General features: G+C 44.0%; 1 protein-coding gene across 6 annotated transcripts in view; it reads left to right on the plus strand.

The window, feature by feature from the left end:
• ADD3 (adducin 3) overlaps nt 1-22,784 on the plus strand; it is a 1,740,558-nt gene extending 1,717,774 nt beyond the window's left edge. For all 6 annotated transcript variants that reach the window (XM_069611763.1, XM_069611762.1, XM_069611761.1 and 3 more), the window contains one exon: nt 20,314-22,784. In XM_069611763.1, the coding sequence (XP_069467864.1) occupies nt 20,314-20,624 (311 nt within the window). In that variant the 3' untranslated portion in view covers nt 20,625-22,784. The remainder of the gene's footprint in view (nt 1-20,313) is intronic.
• Nucleotides 22,785-24,344: the final 1,560 nt, after the last annotated feature.

Below are 24,344 nucleotides of genomic sequence, written 5' to 3' on the forward strand. Positions count from 1 at the left end.
TTCACAACTGTGGTACCCCTCGCTTGCTGTCAACGCTGATTTCCAGAGCAGTTTTAGATTTCTTTGAATGTTTCCCTTGGGGATGGGAGGGTGATTGTGCTGGGGTCGTGGTTTTCAGTCTGGAGTTTGACATAGGTGCTGTTTTTGCAGGGTTTCTTAATTCACCCTACCTGTGATGTCCGTCTGGTTGTGGTTTCCCACCGCAATCCTGCTCTTTTAGTCAGGTCCGCTCCTCTGCGCTTTTCGACAGGGTAGACAGTGGAGTATGGTTGGTTAGTGTTTTCTTTCCCCTTTCTGCTTGGTAAGTTATGTACGGGGGAGGTCCCGCGTGTTTTTCTCTTCTTTGGGGTTTTCCCAGAGGTCGTATGTAGAGCTAAATCTTTCTACTTCCCTTTATCGTGGTTCCCTCCCCCAGTATCTACTTACGCAATCGCGTAGAGGCTTTGCCTGTATTTTCAAGGGGTGGGGTGGTGTCTGTGGCTCTATGGTGGAACTGGGTCTCCATAGTGTCTGTGTTTGTTGGCGTGGGATTTCCCCCCTTCTTGGTGGTGGAGATTGTCTTTTCATTTGCCCCCTCGAGCAATCAGATTTGACACTTATTTACTAAAAGGATGGCGTTTCTATGCAGCAGCGTTGCTTGCTTGCTGCTCCCGGGAGTGCCCCTTCACGCAGCTTGCAGTTGTACTTACTACAAATGTGTGTCTCAGTTTGGGAGCTTCTGCTGGGTGTCAGACGAAGTCTGCTGTTCCCATTGCCCCTTTGTTGCTTTTCCTCTGTGTGTTTCTATAAGTTCTCTCCTTAATCAATGTGCCCCTGTTGCTGACTTGTGCTGCGTGGAAGTGGGGGTTAGTTTGGGGGTTAGTTTGGAATCACTTTGTTGCAGGGCTTGTTTGTGCGGCCCGGCCAGGGTAGTCGCCTACGCACAACGTCCTCTGCCGGCCCCATCTTGGAATCCTCAACAACTGTGTATTTTTTACTGAATGTTGCAGTTTGAGATCGCTCAAACACCCGATTCCTGTCTCCACAGTATATGCTGCATTATGATCCAGCTCACAATCGGTGTTGGGTGTGTGCAACATTTGGACTCCTGCTCTGCCCATTGACCTGCTCACCTTAAGCAGCATATGTTTTGTTTCTCTACTTTGCTCCTAGGGTGTGGGCTTTGTAACTCTGCTATGGATTCTGTGATGGGTATCTTCAGAAGCCACGTACGGGGGGGTGGAGGGGGAAATCTAGGGGGGTCCTCCTTTTTATCATATCTAGGTGTCCCATCATGGAGAGTGTGGCTCCCTGTGTCCTAGGACTTCTCTATTCTCCCTTTGTTGAGGGGATATAATAACTTTCACAGTTTCTACATAAGAGGGTGCCATGCCGAAGATCCAACATCAGGGTCAAAGGCCTCCCCGAAACAATCCAGGACTGTGACCTTAAAGATACAATGCAACTGTGCTTCAGTAGTCTTCTGTCAGAGACTCCGACCAAATCGGCTTTGATCGTATACATCGAGTAGGCCAAAAACCGAATGACCCTGGAGCAAGACCCAGAGATGTTCTAATAGCAGTAACATCCTATTGTCAGAAAGAAGAAATACTGAGAGCAGCAAGATTCCACAATGACCTCACAATCAATAGCTCCCAAATTCAACTATACCAAGACCTGGTACTCATCACGCTTCGCAAAAGAAGAATGATGTAGCCAATTACAAAGGTACTACAAGCAAAACAGATACGATATAGATGGACTCACCCCTTCGGCCTCTCATTTATGTGGAAGGGCAAACAGCAGAAGATTACTACTTGTGAGGCGGGCTGTGCAATCCTGCAGCTAGAAGTAGTCCATGAACGACCGATTGCCCGAACAAGTCCTAATTCCTTAGACACTGCGAGTAAACCATGGGAATGGTCAATTGAGAAAAAGCGTAAACCAAAAAAAGAGAAGCCCAAAATCCAGCAACAGAGCCAGGGATGACGAGATGCGGAAGGATGCTTGGAGAAACAGCTAACCAGGGAACAAACAGCAACAGAACAGTGATGGAGGCCTACAACACACCGAAACATACAAAAACTACACAGAGGAGAAAAAACAGCACACCAAGAAAGTGGGAGCTGAGAGGGAGAACTGGAAGGCGGCGAGAAGAGGAACACGAATCAAGAACTACCGCAACAGCACAAACCCGAGCCCTAGGGAACCAAAATGTAAACATGGAAGGCACTGATGCAGCTCAATCCCAGCTTGTAACCGCGCAACCTCTCCTATACCAAAATGGCTGAGTCAAGAGTCATATCTCTGAACGTACAGGGCCTGAACTCACTTATAAAACGACGGACGGTACTAGATAGGCTGAAATCAATGCAGACGGCGATTGGGCTCCTGCAGGAGACGCATCTCCTCCCCAAAGACGAAAAGCGCATGACCAGTCGGTACTTCCCTCAACAATATCTTGCTTCAAGCAGTGAGAAAAAAAAGGAGTGTCTATACTAATTGGGAGGGCCCTAGACTTTAAAAAAACTACAAACTCGCAAAGACAAAGAGGGCACATACCTGGGGCTCAAAGGGCTGATAAAAGGGAAATTGTACACAATCATAGCAATTTACGCTCCAAATAGCCGCCAAGATGTGTTCATAACGGAATTGCTGGGCAGACTTGCCAGCTGGTGTGAGGGTCAACTGATAGTGGGTGGGGACTTCAACTGCGTTATGGCCCCGATGCTGGATAAGACACTTCCCCCAACAACCACTGATCAGAAAAACAGACAATCCCTGGGCTGGCTCTACAGAGAATTAGGAGTGATTGAAACCTGTCGATTCTTCAGGGAGACCGGACAGAGTACACCCACTACTCAGCTGTTCATCTCGGTTACTCCAGGATAGATATGATCCTAGTATCCACATCATTAGTGCCGCAAATAACGGAAGTAGAAATTGGAGTGGAATATCACTCAGACCATGCACCAGTGATGGTGGGTGTGGACTGGGGGATGGAAGGGAACAGGGTTAAACCACCTTGGAGATTAAACAAAATCCTCCTAAAAGATATTGCACTAAGAGCCCATATGGAGACTGCCATCAACAACTACTTTAAAGAAAACTATCATGGGGAAACGGCCTGGGGGGTAATATGGGATGCAGGAAAGTCAGTGATCAGGGGAGAATTCATATCACAAGCAGCGGCATACCACCGCGATAGAGCACTAGTGACAATCCAACTAGAAAAAGAGGTGAAAGCTGCAGAAGACCAACACAAGGCTCGGGGCTCAAGGAAAACCTTAAGAGCACTACGGAAAATCAGAGCCCAACTGGAGAATCATACGGCGGATCGGGTGGCCCAGTCGCTGCTAAAAACAAAAGAATCCTACTATATACATGGGGGCAAGGCTAATCGATTTCTGGCAGCAAAACTGAGAAAACAAAAACCCGGAATTACATAGTGCAGCTAAATGACGCTCATGGGAAACCCCACACATAATGAAACAATTTCACATGGAACTATTAAAGAGGGAAAATCTAGACTCGGAACATCAACTCACCTACATCAACTCTCTCCGGCTGCCCCAAATTGCAGAGAAAGACCGAACCAATCTTGGGAAACCAATTACGGCCCAAGAAATCAGCGACGCTATCACAGCACTACCAGCAAATAAGACTCCAGGCCCAGATGGCCTGGGGAATGGCTACTACAAGACATTCCGTACACAATTGCTAGGTCCGTTGTCAAAACTATTCAATACAAAGAGAAGAGGGTAAGGTCACGCAAGAAATGGGAAAGTCCATAACTATACCACCTCTAAAGCCAGGCAAAGATCCCAAAAAGTGTGCAAGCTATCGGCATATAGCACTGCTGAACACAGATGTAAAAATCTACATGAAAATTTTAGCAACTCGCCTAATGGAAATCCTACCAAACATAATACAGGATGACCAAGCAGGGTTCATCGCCGATAGACGCACACAAGACAACATCAGAAGGGCAGTAGACGTTATAGATGCTGGGCGACATACATAACAATCATTTGCTGTAGCGGCTCTGGATGCCACCCGGTCCTTCGACAGCATGGACTGGGGCTATCTGAGTTTGATTTTGGAGCGGTTTGGTTGCGGTCCAGAATTTACGAAAATGGTGCTTGCCAACTACCAGCATCCATCGACAAGCTTCAGGATCAATGGTCAGGGCACAGAATTTGTGGAGATTGGAAGGGGCACACGACAGGGCTGCCCTCTCTCCCCTCCAATTTTTGCAATGGCAATGGAACCATGTGCAATGCAGATCCGCCAGGACGTCAGTATCAAGGGAGTTACAATAGGTCAGGAAACCCACAAAATAGCCCTATATGCGGAGGACATTATGCTCTTCATGGGAGACCCAAAAAATACAATGCCCAGAGCTATGGCCCAGTTGGAGGAATTCAGACAGGTCTCAGGGTTCTCCATAAATTTCTCCAAATCAAAAGCTATGAACATAACGGCAAGGAGAGAAGATATTGAGACATTGGCGAGATCATTCCCGATGTGCTGGGTTGAAAGAAAACTGGAATATTTAGGAATTCACCTTACCAGTGATCCACACAAACTATATCAGACAAACATAATGCAGCTGTGGAAACTACAGGAAGACATGCACAGATGTGACTCCCAGGAGCTGTCATGGTTCGCCCGCATCACAGCGGTCAAAATTACCATTCTCTCCCGCCTCCTCTATGTAGTAAGCTCACTGCCAGTGCCAATACCACCAGCCAAGATCCGAGAGCTGCAAGACGCGGTATTCAAATTCATATGGCATAATAAGAAACCTAGAATCCGGAAACGAATCCTAATGCGCCTCCCTCTCCTGGGCGGTCTGGGAGTTCCAGAAATGGACCGATACATTTTGGCTGCACAATTAGCACCAATGCTGAGATGGGTGAAACCAGAGGATCATAAAGGATGGTGCAGAATCGAACAAACTGCTTCATCGGTCCCCTTAATAGCCCTCCTGAGACTGAGGAAAGAAAACCGAAACAGAGAAGCCTTACTGGAAATGATGAAATGGTCTCTACTAAGTCGGGACAAAGCCCGGAAAAAAAAACGCATTCCGTGCGGAATGGGTCCACATACTCCACTGATGGGCAACCCAGATTTCACACCAGGTCTCCAGCGAGGATATTGGGTTGGCTGGTCAGGGGCAGAAATGACGCATCTGAAGGACTTGTACAAAGGCGGCGCTCCACTGCTCTTTACAGCTTGCCAGTTGAAATTCAGTATAGGGGAAAATGAACGCTATAGATATCTGTAAATTAGGCACTGGATTACCCACCCAATGGTGAGGAAGGCGGCCATGAGAATGCCATCAGGCCTAGAACTGTCGCTTCAAGAAGGCAACACGGGGAAGGGGTCTCTAGAGACTACAAACTCCTCTAACAACCAGCCAACCGACCATCTCTCATACAAAATGAATTGGGAAAGAGATGTGCAAGAGTCACTAACGGAGGAGGAATGGTACCAAATATGGGCACGTGCACACAGCACCTCCAGATGCACCACAATAAAGGAATCTGCGTACAAATTGTGCCTCAGATGGTATGTGTCCCCAAACCGCATTCACAAAATTACAAAGTCTTACTCACCAGACTGTTGGAGGAACTGCGGTGAGAAGGGAGACCTGTTCTACATGTGGTGGACGTGTCCTAAAGCAGTTGCCTACTGGAAGGAAATATTAAGCTACATAAGACATTTCAGGGGTGGATCTGCTGAGATCTCGGACAATTCTCTTAGGAGTCCGTATAGAAGGGAAATACGCAATGTCAGGAGCGACGGCCAAACTTATCACCCATCTACTAACAGCAGCCAGAATGACTCTTGCACAACATTGGAAAAACAAAGGCCCAATCTCAGCATGCTGGTGGGTTATGATCTGGGGGGTGATTGCTATGGAGAAGATATGCGCCATCAGCACTGGTAAATACCTAAGATTCTTAACTACATGGAATCCATTTCATGAGCATGTACGGGACAGAGAAGCCTATTTCTTCAAACCCTGTTTGCTCTGAAACACACATGTAACTTGAACTCCCCCAAAAAACAAAGACAATGAGACGCTAATGTTAAGAGGGGGAAGAAAACTTTAAAAGTCTAGAATCTGAAATGTAAAATAATACTTACAGTTGGGGGGATCTTATAGAGGTTTAGAGGTTAATAAAAAGAAGTGGGTGAGTAGGGGAGGGGGGAGGAGGGAGGGAGAGAATTGGGAGGTTTTCGGAGGTAATGCGAACTCTAACGATCCGTAAGACGTGAACGGAAGTAATATGTAGAGCATAAGAGTTCAATGTTGTCAAATGCTATGTTGTAATCTCTTATATGCTTTCGAACCAAAAATAAACATGGTTTAAATAAAAAAGTGGTTAGGAATGAATTGGCGGGGGCGATACTGGATTGCAGGCACTCCAACACCACTACATGCATACGCCTTCGCTGAAATTACAAGCAGACATTAATGATTAATTAGTTGGCTTTTGTAAATCTGAACAGAGGGTACTGACCTTCCTAAATATGCCACTGATGGCTAGATGATATGGAGAGGCAGATTCCCCTAGGCGTTTACTGGCACACCTAGTTAGGTTGGAATCCGGTCATGGTACTATATCCTACATGAAGTCTGCGGAGCGTAAGGTTGTGCATTCTGATGCCGATATAGTTTCTAATGCTCTTTAATCAAGACTGTATCAACCTAAAGGTAGTGCGACCCAGAGATAACAATACGTGCAAGAGATTCTGACCTTGTTGCTCTCAAGGGAAGCAAGCAAGGCACTCGAGACACCAATCTCTCCAGAAGCAATTTAACTGGCTATTCAAATGTTGCCAAGTGGTAAAACTCTTGGATCAGATAGGCTTGCTGCAGAGTTTTTATGTGCATCAGGACACCATTTCACCATACATACTTCCGTTATGGGAGGAGGCATTGATGAAGCGCATCCTCCCTGAGACAGTTCGGGAAGCTATTATAAATCTGCTGCTAAAACCAAGAAAACCAGTGGATGAGTGTGGTTCTCATCGAACACTGTCATAAATATTGATGCCAAGTTATTTGCAAAAGTTATAGCTAATAGACTGTTACCGCAAACCCCCATTTAATACAGCCTTACCAGTCAGGAATCATCCTGGGGTGGGGTCAACAGCATTAAATCTGCATAGATAGAATAATGTTATGTCTAGAATTTATGACAGTCTACTGCCCATTTCTGTTTCAAGTACTGGGTAATTATGTATTTGGTCTGAATTTGGCTTAAACTACTTTACATGAACTCAGTGGACATGGTGTGTGCAAATGGTGTGTGGTCTCCTAGATGCCTGCTTGGAGGAGGCACGAGAAGGGTATGTCTGCTATTGTTGCTGCCATTTGCAATGGTGAATGAACCATTGGCGGACTTAAATGCAATAAGTATAAAGGAGTGGGGCTCCTTATACACCAATGACATCCTACTGTATGCTGGTTAACCAGTAGTAAATGTGGATAAGCCAGTATGGGCGGCCAATGAGTTTGGGAAGTAACCAGGTTTACATTTAAATAGAGAAAAGTCTGATATATTCATCCTAACTGGCAAGACTGCTATACTGATGAACACTAATGGATTTAAATGGGCGGTGGGCTCAATGAAATACCTTGGGAGCCACATATCACAATCACCTGGGATGAAGATGAGAGAACTATGCCCGGTACAGGACTCAACTGAGTGCCAAGTCACTGAGATGGGGCCAGATACCAATGTCTTTGATGGGGAGACTGACTCCTCAAAATGGGAATTTTGCCAAAACATTTATATATGTTTAACATACCATTCCTTCTTCAAAGAACTTAACACGTTGTGCGTGGAATTCGTGTGGGCAAATGTCAGAGTCAGACTTAAATGGTCTAGAATGGTACTCCCTTCTGAGGAAGGTGGCATTGCAGCCCCAAATTTTGAAACACATTTTCTGATGCTTGTGAATCTGCTTAGAATCGCATGCTGTGCATATAGTACATCTAGTGGAAATTGCGGAGTATTGCATCTTTCTTTCGAAGATGGAAAGGGGACGTCGACATGGGAGTGACTGTAACAGTCGAGATGCCTCCGTTTTTTTTTTTTTTACCTTCGCCGTAATTGGTCGCCTATGCAGAGGTCGCAGTTATATATTGCTAATTTGTCCCCATGACCTGCGATCGTCTAGTCTCCTGACTTATCTTTTTGATGACTGCCTCGTGGGTTTCCTGCCGCCGAAGAAATCTACACCTGCTCGGGGACTGTTCGACTGTCAACCGCGTGGCCTTGGCCCTCCAGCCAGGCCCTTAGAATAGGGAGAGTGGGGCCCTGGGTTTATTCTTCTCTAACAATGTATTTCCTTTACTCCTCTTTCTCTTCTTGGTCTGGCTGGCGCTACCCTCTGCTATGGAGAGGACGCCCTTTAAATTATGCCTGTCGTGTAACGGCAAGTGTCCTTGGAAGGACACCCATCGCCGTTGCAATCTGTGTCTTCCTCGAGACCACGTTGAGCACTCGTGCAAGTACTGTAAGCTCTTTCGACTGAAAATATTGAGACAGGCGGACTGAACGTTGGGCGGCCTATGCTATCCAGGCCGAAAGCCTTTCCCACCGTTGGCAGTCGCTTCGGATGATGAATCCGTCGGCAGCCATGGCTCCGAATTGGAATCCATCGACCTCTCTGCAGAGCCTACAGGCTCCCAAATGCCCGTCCCAGACAGGCCACCGGCTCTGTTATGGGGAGTTCACACCCCAGCGACAAGGGCACCTACGCACCACAAAAACACACAACCCCTAAGGCCTCTTCAGAGTCACCGAAGAAGCGCACAATGCCAACAGGGCCGCCAAAACCTTTGGCGTCTTCCGAACCTTGCGGTTCAGCGCCGTCCATGCAACCACTTTCGCAGTATGCGACTGGGCATCCCTCTACAAATGGAGTTCACCCTAAAACATACCGTCGTCGACACCCCATCCAAGGGCGCACAAGCACCCAAGGCCTCGGTGAAGTCACCAACGGCACCGTCGGGCGCGTTGAGACCTTCGATTCAACCGCTGAAAATATGCGAAAGCCTTGCAGCTATCATTTCGGCAGCTACAGAGCACAAAGGCACCCCCTCTCGTCAAGAGGCGTATTCTGAAGCCCTCCATTCTCTCTCTAAGGCCTTATTGGGAAAACCTCCCCCTTCTGGGCAAGCTTTTCCGCCTCCAGACCCTTCTGCCTCTTCCCTATGGAATAGGGAGAGATTTGAATAATACATGGACAAAATGTCCCAGTTTATTGACTTTTCTGACCGGTACATTGCACCCGAAAGAACCAGGGAAGAGGACTCCTGTCCCATTCCTTACAAAAGGCAGAAATTCCCCATCTCTGCACAGGGACACCAGGAGGTTATCTTGGATGTCCCAGAGGGGACAACACAGGAGGATACCTATGAGGACATTAATCCCTTTGCACAAAACAGAGCTGATCAGGCCAATTGGGCCTAGTCCAGGATGGCCTTCAAGATGTCCCAGAGCCCACCCGATCACTTCTACTGCGGTCGTGACTGAGGGCAAACCGGTTACCCATAACATATTGAAGAACACTCTGGACTCTGCTGAGACCGCTGGATGCACCCTAGCCCAGGGGACATTACTTAAAAAGACCCTCCTGGTTAAAGAACTCAGGCTTTACACCCTTAACTCGGGCCTCTCATTAACAAACCAGTCGAGGACTCCAACCTTTTGGGAAGGCTGTTGATGACGCCCTGGAGACTGTGAAAAAAGAACACGAAACACTAAAGTCGCTCAGCTAGATCACGGCTAAGCCCTTCCACCAGCGTGGAGGCTCTAACTCACGCCAGTCCTTTCATGGGCAATCTTTTTCCCGCTCTCCCCATGGACAATACGAATCGGGGAGTACCCCCTGTTCCTCCTGCCAAGGGTGGTCTTGTAACAACCAATATCAACAAAGAGGCCCTCATAGGGGTATGGGTAGATAGAGGCAGGAACTCTTTTCCTAGAGGCTCCACATCCTCCACCTCAAAGTGACTCGCCGGTTCGGTCCCCTCCCACGCTTCCCTGGTCGGGAGTCGCTTGTCATTCATCCACGCCTGGGAGGGGATCACATCAGACCAGTGGGTGTTGAAGACCGTTGCCCATGGCTACTCCATCGAGTTTCACCGATCACCTCGAGACCACCCTCCGAAAAGCAGGCGCCTGTCGCCAGAATACTTGCGCACCATGCTGGAAGAGGGTCTGGTCCTGCTGGGAAAGGGTGCCATAGAAGTCGTTGCCATTCACCAGGTAAACAAGGTTATTTATTCAGTGTAATTCTATGTACCCAAAAAGGACCTCACCTTGCGCCCTGTTTTAGACCACCTTTTACTGAAAAACAACCTCTACACCCATGCACGTCATACATTTACAATTAGATAATGGATGAACAGTGTCTCCATGCTATACAAACCGAGTTCATCTAGTACAGGGGGGCCGGAGATGAGGCTAAATGGTAGAGTGATCTACAAATACATTTCTCAGATATACAGTGCAAGAGGATCTGTCATGACCAAGTCTCATTCAATTTCAAATTTTGCTTACTTCAGTTTAAGCTTCTCAATAGATTACATTGTTCACCTTCCCAGATTTGTTTATTTTGTGCAGTTTGTGAACTCAATTGCCCCAGGTGTAGAGCATTGGATGCTGACCTATTCCATATGTCTGGTAATGTCATAGGTAATCTTCTTTTTGGGCCTGGGGTGTGTCGATGCTAACTAAGGTGGTGAAGCTGCAGCTCACATTACTTCCAAGGGACTGTATGTTAGGATATACCGGCAAGTTGGCTGAAGTTGGTGCATATTCCTAAACCTGGTCCTACTCTTAGCCAAAAAGTGTATCTTGTTGAAATGGAAGCAAAAACTGCCTCCATCGGCGGAGGGGTGGTTACATGGTGTAATCTGGGCAAGCGACATGGAGGAGGTAGATCTAACCTTGTTGCCTCCTAGATACGGTCCTAAGGACAAATGGGCAGACTTCCAGGATTTTCTGTCCCGGACCTGGTTGAAATCTGCAAATTGAGTACTTGAGCCTGTGTTGATGTGATATACCACTGTAATGTGTGCAGTATGTTAGAACTGTGCCCCGTGAATGGATAAGTGTAATGTTCATTGTTTTAAACTAATGTAGAAAAAAGTTGTTTTGCATCTAGTTTCTTGATATTTATCAATCTAATCTCGCAGGGTACTGCCATCTTTTTATTTTGAAAAATCGCATTGCAAAACAGTTTGGAGAAAAGTCTCTAATCAGACCAGTTTCTTTATCCCACAGCAGTTTTTGTATACAAGACCCGAGACTGTTTATCTCACGTGAGGAGACTGCCTCCCCTGCTCAAATTAGTTGTTGTCCTGTCCCTAATTTATGGACACACTCTTTCCACCAATGCATAAAGACTTGCAGCATCTCTTCTGGTAGGGATGCCTTTCTAATCACTGTTGCTTTGGAGCAGAGGAAGAATGAAGTACATTCATTGTATTTCCACAAATTCTATATTGGATTTTTTTCTTCGGACCCATCCTTCCTTCCTAAAGTGATCTAAGATTTCCATATGAATGTGATGTTCTCCAGCACTGGATCTTTCATAGATTCACTTGCTGTATGAATATTCCCAAACTGGGAATCCTTGATAACATGAAGCAGTTTGTTAAAATTAAAACTGCTGTCACTTTAGTGCTCTACTAGTAGTTTTCGGTCATATTGCCACAGCGAGTGGAAAGGGCTCCCTTAGCTCCACCCCTGGAGGCCATCTTCAGATTTTTTTACTGCATGTTGTGTTCCGCGTCCTCCAAAAATCTCAGTAGTTCATAGTTTTAGTCTACAGTTTCTTTTCTTTGATTTACACGACGTTTCTCTGAATCCCCAGCTCCAGTGTCGCCGTCTGTTTCAGTGGCCTTTGTTCCATCAGAGCGGATTCTCTTGACTTGTGAGGCCTTCATCTGTCCATGGCACACGCCAAACTGAACCTTTTCAGTGCCTGTGCCACCTGTGGCCTTAGGAATGTCTGTGGAAGACCTCCATGAAGACTGTCTACTGAATGCATCCGGCCCACAACTTCCAGGACTGCTCACTCTTTCAGTAGTTCTCGAACAAGAATATCCAAGACTGCCACTGCAGGTTAGTCGCTTGGCTCCATGACACAAGGGTCCTCAGACATTGATTTAGTCCAAAGTCATTCTTCACTCAGGCAGCCCAGTGTCCTTCCTCTTCAAAGAGATCAAGAATGCAGGAGGATACTGTTAGGGATAATTCTCATTTCTGTCCCAATTCCCTTCAACCTTAGAGATCCCCAGCTCTTTTGCTGGACTTTAGGACTTTTTATTTGGAACCCTGGAGTGAGTGAGCCCCTTTTCTCACTCTCTCGTGTTTTGATCTGATTTGGAGTATGTGTTTCCTTTGTTTTTGGAGTCTGACAAACTCCATAGGCATCTACTTTTGTATGGGCACACACAGCACCTTCAGTGCAGTGTCACAGAGAAATCCTTTAGATTTCTCTTCAGGTTTAAATACCTTTTCTTGTGAGCACTACTGTTCCCAAGAATAGTAAAGTGAAATTTTCTTTACTTTCCTTTTCTCTTATGTGGAGTGCTGGGGGAGTTACTTAGTAGCACCTTTTCCTACTTACTCATGTAAAAAATGTTATTTTACCCTCTCTACTTTTAATGGCTGGTGGCAGTGGTTTCATTTTCCTACCATTGTGCTTTCCTACCGCAGGCTGAATCCTAGGCTGCAGTATAGCACCCATGGGTGACCATTTTGTCAGAATGGCCTCGGTCTTCTTTTTTTGCAGTTTTTCTGTTTGTGAGGTTTTTCTTGGGTTTTACTGAGCACGCCAAACCTGGTTTAAGCCCTTTGTTCGTATTTGCTTTTGGCGGGCGTCAGTACTGAAACCCGCCTCTGCCTCCAGTGTGTCAGGAATTGAGGGAGGTTCCCGAAACTCCCTTGTCTTTTGCTTTGGGAATGCTGTTTGAGTGACAGCTAGGCTGTGCATGAATGGGAGAAACCTGCTTAAAAGACGGGGGTTTTGGGACTGAAGACAGATTCCACCACTGGGAAGAACAACCCGATGAAGAAACTGTGAACAAAGCTTGCTGCATCCTCCTGGACTGTTGAACTGCCCGGTGAAGCCCTGCTGTTGTGCTGAAACTCCTTTTTCTGATCGACAAGAGAAGCTCTGGCAGGGACGACTTCTTCCGTTGGGTTGGTGGTACCAACTAACCCTGAGACAAACTTCACTGGATCACCTACCCTGACTGGCTGTACTACTTTGCTGCTGCAGGAGCTGAGTGCCAGCGGTCGAGAAATCCATAGTCTAGTGCAACGTCTGTAAGCCAGCCAAAAGCTCCAGGAGTCTCCCCAGGACTCTCCAGAAGCAGGACGACCCGAACTAGAGTACCAGGACTCAAGGAGTGAAGGAAGCCCAACCGGTGTCCAAGGTCTGGGGTCGTGCTGTTTACTGAGCGATGAAACCGCAAGTACTGCTGATCTGAAAAGAGACCGTATATGCCGCCCACCTTCGAATTGCTGCCACAGGAGTCCCCAGACGTCCTCCCTCTTGTCGTCACGATTGAGGCCCAGCAACGCACGATCTGCATCACTGCAACCAGACAGAAGCCAACTGGACCCCCTTCTTCTAACCAAAGGTACTGTTCTGACTTGGGATACTTACCTCATTGTAGCTTGTTCTTCTCGGTTGAGACTTGCAGTAGCTGCATTTCTAGAGTTCATCTGAGCTCTAACTTTCACAAGTGTAACAGCTTGTGACCCAACAGTGATATTTCTTCAACAAAAACCTCTAACTTTGCAAGACTTTTACTATCTAAGAAGTGCCCCAGCTTCATAGACTTTGATCCAAATTGACTTTGGCTGTCCTGGCTCCCTGCAGACTCTTATATTCCATTTGACTTTGATTCTTATTGTCCCTCATAGGTGATATATTTGTATTTAACTAATATTGCTGGGAAAGGTTTTTATCTAGACTTCATTGGAAGATTTAAAGTGCTCACATTCTCTGAGAACATGTTTAACCTTTTTCCTTCCCTTTTTTAACCTTTCCATTCTGCGAATTCAGAATTTACAAAGTGTACTAGTGACATATAAATGCAATTACTGCCCTAGTTAGTGTAGGAAGTGTGTAAGAAGCATCTCTAAAGAGTATCTACTAACTTTGTATTGATTCCGAACAAGTATTTTAAAGTGTATTTGGTTGCTGCATATATTGCCCTTTTTAGAGAATGCTTATTTAAAAATGTCCGTTAAATTATTTAAACTAAAAACCTTCAGTATGTTACTTGGATACTTGTATTTGTGGATTTCATTGCTACAGCTCTACAGCTCACATTTACTCCTCTCTATACCAATAGTTAGGTTACCTAATACCAAGAGGACAAGGGTTGTGTAGTCTTCCTCAGGGTTACTACAGCAATTCTTGCTAACTGATACCTCACGAAATAAGGTGGCTAAAAGGGCCCAGTTGCCCTCTGCCAAAGTTGCATCGACAACAGTGACAAAAGCTGCTTCGGCGGCTAAGAAGCATTCCTAGTCGACGGCGTCTATGAGCAAACAGGCCAAGCTTTCATTGTGGTCTATAAATGTTGCCAACTCATGACAGATCCTCCTCGTTAAGTTATGTTAGCAGGTCTTCGTCCATGACGCCTTCCATGAGTCGGGGAACATAGTCAGCAAATGAAAGATCTTCAACAACACTCAGCAAATCAGTCCTCCTCCACGTCAACTGCACAGAATGTGCAGTCTTCCTGTCATCGGCTGGCAAGACTTCATACCATCAGGCACAGCGACTATCTCCCCTCAAGCTTCGTCTGACCTGACTGCTCTGCCCATCACTCCACGCCAGTTTCTACTGGCCCTATGCATCACTGCAGCTACAACAAGTGTTTTGGCAACCCTGTCTGAGCATATTCCTTCCAAAGGAACGTGTTGAAGATTTCTGAGATCGCAACAGACAACGTAGGGTAGGAGACTGTGCAGACTGGTCCGCAATCAACCATGCCTCCCCCTAAATCGGTGCCAGCATCTGAGGTGCTGCCTCCTCCCACTGGCCCACCAGCAGGAAGAGACTTCTCATTTGACATTCTGACCACACTGCAGTCCTTGTCAGAACTGCAGCAAAGACTACTTGGGCCATCCACACCACAGCAAGAAACCGGTGGATCACAGGGATGCACCGCCTTGTCTTTCAATAGATCAAATGACACCTGCACATGTACATACTCTGGTTGGTGCAGGTGGCGTCCTCCCCCCCCCCCCCCCCCCCCCTGGCGACCCGTGAAAATCGGCCAAAAAGACTGTATTTAAAATCCTGAATGGGAGATTTGGATGAATTTCGACTATTTGAAAAAAGTCAGAATGGTCGTAAAGTTTGAAAATTCCAACCCCCACACCCCCCCAGTCAGTGGCAAGGGCTGCAGGGCACCCCACACCCTTGTTCACTATACTGTCAGTGGGGATTGCGGGTGTGTCCCCTGCAGCAGTTTCCGTAAAGTTTTTAAGAAAAAGGAAAGCACCCTGCGGCACCAGTTCCCGTTCACAGAAGTGAAAGAGAACCGCATTGCATGAACACAGCGAGTCGGCGGCACACAGCAAAGTGTGCCGTCGCAAGGTAAGTGGGGGTGCGATCATGTATTTATTTTGGGTTGTTTTACTGTGCCGTAAAAAATTATCTTCTGTCAAAACTGCTACAGTTTTAACGGCTGCAAGTTTTGCCGTTACTGTAAAATGACCCAAATCTGCAGCCCGCCATACCGAGAACACCATCTAAGATGCTTTGTAAACTTTCTAAAATCCTGTCTAACCTTGTCTCAGTGAGCACTCTATTTGGGGGCTCAACTGGACACACATCCCTGCATGGCTACTCCCTTGGGTGCGAGCCCTTCTTGCCAAGGTTCTTTTTACTCTCACGAATGTCCACAGCCTCAGTCCGCCTCCTGAAGTCCCTGTTAGGGATGGTGTCCTTGTGCATTCATCTGCTTCAAAATTGCCGGGTTCGCATGCAACTTCTCCAGCAGTTCCTCTATGCACGCTGGAGGCAGGCCTTGGGTTCCTGGGAGGACAAGATCGCTTTGACAAGGCAATTCAAGGATGCTCCACACTGCGGGTTGTCAATTTGAGCTCAATAGTCCAGAGCTCCCCATTTTGCCTCCTCTGTACATCCTTCTGTTCAGGAGCAACGGTGTGTTGCACCACGATGCGGCCTCACTGAATCTGATGATGGCCTGGCTCCTACACTCCTAAAGTTCAGCGATCTATCACTGCCATATAACTGCAAGGATATTCTGGCGAGCCCATGTGTCTTCCATGCTGGCTTGCACCAAAAGCAATTTGTTAGTTTTCCTGCTGGTGCAAGACGCAGGGCCTTCACCCTTTCAACACACTGCCTAAAGACGCTCTACCATATTTGTTAGCCCTGGCCAATGCAGGTCTGGCACATTCATCCATCAACATTCACCTTGCTGCTGGCTTGCGCTACACTCGCTCCTCTGCCAAGCCTTCCCTGTGATACCAGTATTTGATCAAGGAGTTACTCTAGGGCGTATTCCGCCCCTTCCCTCCAGTCAGATGACTGGCCCTGGCCTGGGATTTGAACATTGTCCTTGCATAGCTCATGAGACCTCCTTTTGAACCTCTACTTAAGTCTTTGCTCCAATCCCCATCCTGAAAGACTGTGGTCCTAGGCACCATTACGTTGACTAGAAATGTAGTTGAGATTCAGGCTTTCTCCTGCAAGCCCCCAACTTGGTTTTCCACAAGTCCAAGGTGATGCTGTGCACTAATCCTCCCTTTGTGTCAAAGGTTCCTTCAGCATTTATCCTCAATGAGCCGCTGGTGCTAACTATTTTCTGCAGTTCACCGTCCTCCCCTGTGTAACACTCGCTGCACTCTTTATGTGATGCATGCTTTAAAATACGTTTCCCGTACTACGTCGGTCAGGAAAACCTCTCCGCTTTTAGTGGCTTTCAGACCAACTGGTATGGGAAACGCACTTTCAAAAGCTTCAATCAGCAGCGGATTTCTTCCTGCATCATTCTGTCATCAGCAAGCTGTCGGGCCTCTCCCTAGCAAATACAGCGCTCATTCTACAAGAGGCATTGCTTTCGAGACCGCTTCCCTCTCTGGAGTCCCCTTGCTGGACATATGCAGGGCTGCGAACTGGAGCTCTGGGTCAACCTTTACAAGCTTTTACTGTGTCGACAGGGATTCCAGGGAGGAGTCCAAAGTTGGTCAGCAGGTGCTGCGTAACCAGTATGCATGAGGCGAATGTCTACTGGGATAAGTGTTCCTTCATGAAGCTTGCCTCTACCTGTTATGGTTATCTGGTACTGCTTTGTAATCTATTCATACATCATGTTAATCTATGAAAGATCCAATGCTGGAGAAGGAATAAGTTACTTAACTGCAACTCCTGTTCTCAAGCATTGGTATCTTTCATAGGATCACATGCAACCCTCCCGCCTTACCTGCTATTGCTCTTCTTGGTTCATATTGCTATTTTACGTGTGCTGAAGATGTCCTCCAGGGGTGGAGCTAAGGGAGCCCTTTCAATTGGCTGTGGGCAATATTACCAAAGTGACTCTACTAGAGTGCTAAAGTGACTGCAGTTTTAATTTTAAAAATAAACTGCTCTGTTACTAAGGATTCCCAGCCTAACTGAGAATTTCATACAGCATGGGAATCTATGAAAGATACCAATGTTGGAGGAACAGGAGTTAACTGGAGTGACTTATTCCATCTTTCTCGCTTTTTGCTGAATCTTTCCATCCCTCCAGAACAGTCCCTTCACACCAAGACTTAAAAAGGGGTTTTCATTCTTTTTTAATGGCGTAAAAGATATTGGGAAGTCTATTGGCTAGTTAATATGGAATTTCCTGCTTCCAAATGGATTATACCACCCATCACACACTCCTGCTGTGTGCTGGTGGTCCTAGAACTCATACTAGAGGCAAGGCTTGCTCTTGGAAAAAGAGGGATAGATCACTATAGCATCCAGAGTGCACTTGGAGAACCACAGCATCCTTTACTGTCAATCAGAATTCACAGTTGTAAGAGGGATACAATCTATATTGCTGGACATGTGACAGGACATATGCAAACCTTTAATCTGCCCTAATGTTTTGGAATATTCTTGCTTTTACGACATGGCTCAAAAGATATTGATACATTATCCATTGCTGGCATTACAAGAATGGTGCAAGATTGGATTGAATCCCTCCTCTGAACGGTCGAGCTTTCCAATTAAATTCTGACTTGTGTGCCCACACCGCAAGACTAATGCAGAGTTAACCAATTTAGCTTCCTGTCCTTACTATTGTACAACATTTAAGTTCACTCACTTAACACAACTCTGTCTCACAACTAGGAAATGTGCTTTGGAAATATGATCTAATAAATCACAAAACACATTCCCCATTTGATTTGGGCATGTTGATTTTACCTTAACTTTTAAAATCTGAAGAAACACTAATAACATCAAAACCCTCATGTTCACTTGCCCACTGGTGCTTTACAAAGCACCAGACCAAGAAATGGTCCGAAACGATGACATTATATTTCAATCTGCCTTTAATGTCCTACCCCCACACATCAGAACTTTGATCAATAGTACGAACGATCAGCTAAACTCGCACAGAAAGACACTCCTGCAATTGCCTACTAGACAATGACTAGAAAGTGCTGCATCTCTGATGCCAACCAAGCTTACTTATTGCAATGTAACTGTGGGGAATCCCTCCTTTACAGTAGATTTTCATGTACAGCAATTTAAGATGTCATTCTGAAATATTGTTTGCTAAAAGAAAAGTACATTCATTAATCCCAAACCTTTTTCTGTTTGCATGGAAACTTGTCATATGCCTTCAGACCCCATAAATAGTGGGTCTATGTAGTTGGATCGCCAAACAATTGCCAAATATGGCACAGTCCCTTAATTTGTTTACAGCCTCTAATAGACCCATGTAGAGGTCCATTGTATGCTGACATTTTTCGGTCTTCACACACATTACACAAAGGCATCTACTTGTTGCACCTTCCTCATCTGGACATTGCTTGGGATAAAGTAGAATGCTGTTTAAGACTTTAGCTCATATGGGCTTCTCTCGATCACAAATGTGTTAGACTAACCTGGCATACATAGACAGTGTATGACTGTAGGAACGCCAGCAGACTAGACACTCTGCGAGACTTGGACTTTATTCAAATCCATCCCTAGGGGCACTTGAATGGCCTTCCACACAATGGGAGCATATTTGGCGAGCACACTTGATATATTTTTGACGTTGGGTGCCATGCTCCTAGCCTCATATATTGTCTTGTCAAAAGCTTGATATACCACTGTTTTTGAGAATACTTGAATCTGCCAGGCAGTTCCTCGAAATTGCTCTGTTCTGACGCAAGAGAAGAGCAATATTGTCTGGGTGTAATATCTGAGTTTTCTGGTGTTCCTAGTAGTCCTCGAATTTGGTTCTCTGAGAATCCCATTAGTACTGTGGTTCTACATAACTTGAAAACAATAACGGTGATGAGCGCTGCATTCATGGGGACCTCCTCAGTTTTCAGAAGGTTGATTAATGGCACATTTGTCAGTGGAAGGAGGTTGTAGTCTCATTCTTAGCTGGCCTGGAGTGTCTTCATTCTAGTCCTATGTAACTCGCCATCCTTTCCATCACGCAGATTATTAAACTGGAAATCTGATCACTGAGTCACTATAAATATTTACTGAAGGCCAACTGCCACGTTAGTGCTGCATATGGGCTCTTTCAGGGGTTTTCTGCATCTAAACAGTAGATTGAAAGTGTGTATCCCATTGCTTGTATTTTTGTTTTCTTTTTGTTCCTAGACATAAAACGAGCAAAAAAAGTAATGATTTTCTCTTTATTTCTGGGTTTATTACAAAAAGGTTTGCTCTAAAATTTATCTTTAAAAAAACTAGCCTGTTTGGACAGTAATGGCTCCTTGATGAAGAATCAAAATTACAAGTACTGACATTTTTGCTTCTTTACATGGTAAAAGACTAGATTTGACAACCATGCTGGTATGACGAACAGGGCTAGTAGGTCCATTCAATCTTAATTGCATCTTCTAGCTTGTATCCTTTGGTTAGCCTTGTATTACATGCAATTTTCTTATTTTGAACAGTTAATGATTTCCTTTGGTATATTATTTGGGAGTATGGAACATGAATGTGAACATTTTTATATTTCAGTTCTACAACTTGTTGATCTAAAGAAAACTTGACAATTAATGGAGTGTTGTAACACAATTTCTTGTATTATTTTACCAGCTACCCTGGAAGAGGACCTCAAAGAACTGTCTGTCACGAATGCACATATAATTTCCCTGGAAATTCCTGCCGTTGTGGTGAATGGCAAAGATGATGTGCATGACTTGGAAGAAGATCTTACTAAACGGGTTAGCCAATTAACCACCAGCACTTTGGAGAGTGTAGAAATAACAATTAAATCCTCAGAGAAGATTGAAGAATCCCTCTCCCCTGAAGGGTCACCTTCGAAATCTCCATCCAAGAAGAAGAAGAAATTCCGCACGCCTTCTTTTCTGAAAAAGAATAAAAAAAAGGAAAAAGCAGAAGCATAAATGCTACATTTTAAGTGGTATTGCACAGTTGGAGATATACAAACATACTTAAGGTGACCATTAATCATAGATAAGCATTTTGGCAAATGCAGTAACTGGAAAGGTTTGTTACAAATTGATGTTTAAACCTAATTCATCTCTTGCATATTACATTCTAAAATGCCTATGCGTTTCATTCATTGAGCCTTTTTAATGCAGATTTTCATAATCGCAAAATCTACTTCTGAGTCTATTTTTTCAAACCTTCAAATCTTCAGCATATTTTAAGCCTTTAATGTATACCGTCTAAGTTGCGGAACATGTTTTAGGTTTTAAACAGCTGCCTTGCGTGGTGACTGGATTATACTTTTTGTATTTGTGGTTATTCATTTTTTTGTATCCATATATATTATATTTTTGTACCCCCGTGTTTTAGTGGGTGCATGTTAACAAATCCTTTTTAAAAAACCTAATTCGTGATCAAAGTTATACACTGGCACATACAACTTTAAACACCTTGTAGAAATGTTTTATATAGACAATATACAAAATGTTCAGCTTGTCCATACATAGCTTATCATGTATTGCCAAATGATTGATTTTATTCAATATAATTTGGAATTTGTTGGGGAAAGGCCGCTTAGTATACTTTAAGGGCATTTTGTACAAACAATAAAGATAACTTTAGTTATATCCATTGAATACATAAAGATGAATTGTATGTTTAAATGTTTGACTACCAATCAGTATAAAACAATATAAGCATGTAAACCAAGCATTTTACTGTAGTATATTTGCAGGTGCTTGGCGCTGAATATGATGCATCATAATTCAGGTGGCCTTAGGCTCAGATTTTAACAACAAATATATATTTAACTGGATACATTTTTTTTTATTTTATTGCACTTTCTTATGGTCTTGCTAAAAATGAGAATTCCTATAGCATAACCAAAATGAAGGAGGACTTTATGTAAAGGGAATAACTGCACATTAAGAAAATAAGACGTTTGTGAAAGAAATGTTTTGGAACTTTGTTAAAAGTTGTTTCTTTTGAACTGTGGATTGTTTTTTCTGAAAGAAGTTGGATTGATTTTTCACATATGATGCAGAAGGTTGATGCCTGGATAGCACAGTACACATATAGTGAACAATTATTTGAACAAAAAAATAGATTTCGTATGTACATTGTTTTTTAATGATAAAGTCCTGCCTCCGCATTGCTCTTGAGCCCCAGAAGTGGAAGAGTCTCTTTGGCAAATCACTAACCGGAAACCTAGTTAATGCATAGAAAGATTGAGAAGTTCTCCTACTTCCTCATTTTTATATATTGAAGTTTTAGAAGTATGTGGTGCTTAAAAGCATAGCATGTGTTTTAATTTGAGATACTGTTTTAAATTCTGTGGTATAGCATTTCAACTGTTGACCTATAGCTGCAGAGGTTTATTTTCGAGCTCATCTGTGTTTTTATTTGAAAAATAGAAAGATTGAGCTAATGTAATCTGTTCTGTTGATTCACCAAACCAGTTATTTCCTTTTTTTAAATTGCATTGTACATAAAAATGAAGGGGGGAGGGGGTAGATGGATTTGTTTAATCTGTTTCATGCAGTTTTAAAATTGATGTCAAACATCTGTGGGGTCATCTGAATGAAAACTGAAATTACTGGTTGTCAAGTCAGTTTGTAGTGGTTTGGCATGCAAAAGTAAAAATGTTGACTATTGCACGTTGTCATGGGGCTGGTTAAGTCTGACAGATTGTGTTCACTAGAAATGTTGAATGGATCCTGGAAAGAAATCTACTACACCTCTACTTACTGGAATCTGTGTTTTCATCTTGGTCAATACTTTCAGTTGCTTGTATTTTTGTGTTTATCGATGTTCTACATATTATGTATGTTGTATTACAACATATGTAGGCACACTTAACCTGTGAACTATGCTTTTCATAACTTTTTCTAAAAATATAAATATATATATATCTAAATGGATGCAATGTGCAGAAATATTTTTTCAATGCAGCCATGAATTATTTGCACCTATTGCTAATGCATCTGTTTACTTGCTTTGGCATAATGAATGAGCCAGCCGAATGTTCTGTGTCCTGTGGAAAATGTTATTCGAAATTGCTCCTAGATATTATGCTAATTAATGTTCAATCACAAATAAACAGTATTTTAAATAGATTTATTTTGCATTATGTCCTTATTGGCAGTAAAGCTATATATAGTGAAGTGGAAATTGTATTCTACGGCCTTATAATTTAATCTTCCTAACCTGGCAATACAAACTATAATAAGGAATTGGTTCCCCAAAAGGTGTTTCCAAATGCTGATGGCGTGTTTTATTTGTACAACTGCAAAACATTGGATAGATAACCTATGGTCTGGACCACAGGCTGGTTATTGGTGGTTTGGAAAACTGCGTGTAATGTCATTGCGAAAATATAGGGAGGTAATTATTGTAAAACTTCTGTACCAGTTGTAATATTTAAGAAAAGACTTGGTGTACTTTCAAAGGTGCTATAAGCAGTTGCTTAGTTGTAAAATTAAATAAAAACAGTAGTAGAAATGTATGTAGAAAGGCATAAATTAAGGATTTTTGTATTTGTAACTACTGTTCCTGGTTACCGTTTCTTGCAACACAAAGCTAAAAGTGACATTCATGCAAGAGAATGAAGTAACTCTATTGGGATAACACCTATGGGACTAGATTAGGCTTCCTTTAATCATAATAGCCAAGTTAGATCTTTGCTGGGAGAAGATTCTAATGTTTGACCCTACCATCATTCACTCTCAAACGTCTCCAGTATAATCTGCTCCTTGCACTTTTGAGGCAAACGTTTGTTTAATACAAATTGTTACAGTGAGAATTTGCTGCTTAAGTAAACCATGATGCTTTATTAGTTTTAGTCCAGTATTAAAAATCTTGATTTAAAGACTCGGCAACGACGCATGCACTGTTCCTCTGCCAATGGCCAGTAACTAGCAGCACTACACAATTGTTACACATCATTGTTTCTGTAATACTTTGGGATGCCCACCACTGGTCAATTTAGTAGTTAATTGGAGGTGTACAAGGTGTGATTACACAGTAAATGCCTTGCCACCTTCTACATACTATGCTCTTGTAGATCCAAATTCTGCAGTCTCACAATAAAGTGATGGAAATCCTGAAAATGTTGCATTGCTTCTCTTGGCATTCCTTTGCTTACATATATTATCCTCTCTATTTCCAGACATCTGCCATTACCAAAGCGATACCAACAAAATGTTGCTGGTATATCGAGCCTGTAAAATCTCCCCATAGTTTATGCTCCGTGACTACATTCTATCCCAGGATATGTCACTTCTCTCCAGACTCTGCCCAGTAGACTTGCAGGTCAAGGTAGGACCACATCATATGAATAAAGGAGCCCAAGGGAAAGCTACACTTTGGGACACAGCTCATCAGCCCTTTTTTCCCCATTTTATGTAAGACAATATGAGATTAGTATACTACTGTGTAGAATATTGCATTGCAGCAGTCTCGGCCTAGTATACATTTCGATTTCCCAGGGGCATATACAGTGCCCCAGTCCAGCCCCCTTCCTCCAGTATCCCTAGATACTCTTCCCACTTGGTCTATAGAAGGGCAAGGGAGAGCTGTGTGCACTCCCAAATGCACTAATACATTGTTGACATTTGTTTACTGTCTATTTGGGTCTGTTAATCGACATTCTAGTGAGGATCTCTCGGGAAGGGTGT

The sequence above is a fragment of the Ambystoma mexicanum genome, chromosome 8 (genome assembly GCF_040938575.1).
Source record: "Ambystoma mexicanum isolate Mex_15411 chromosome 8, UKY_AmexF1_1, whole genome shotgun sequence".
Taxonomy (NCBI): Eukaryota; Metazoa; Chordata; class Amphibia; order Caudata; family Ambystomatidae; genus Ambystoma; species Ambystoma mexicanum.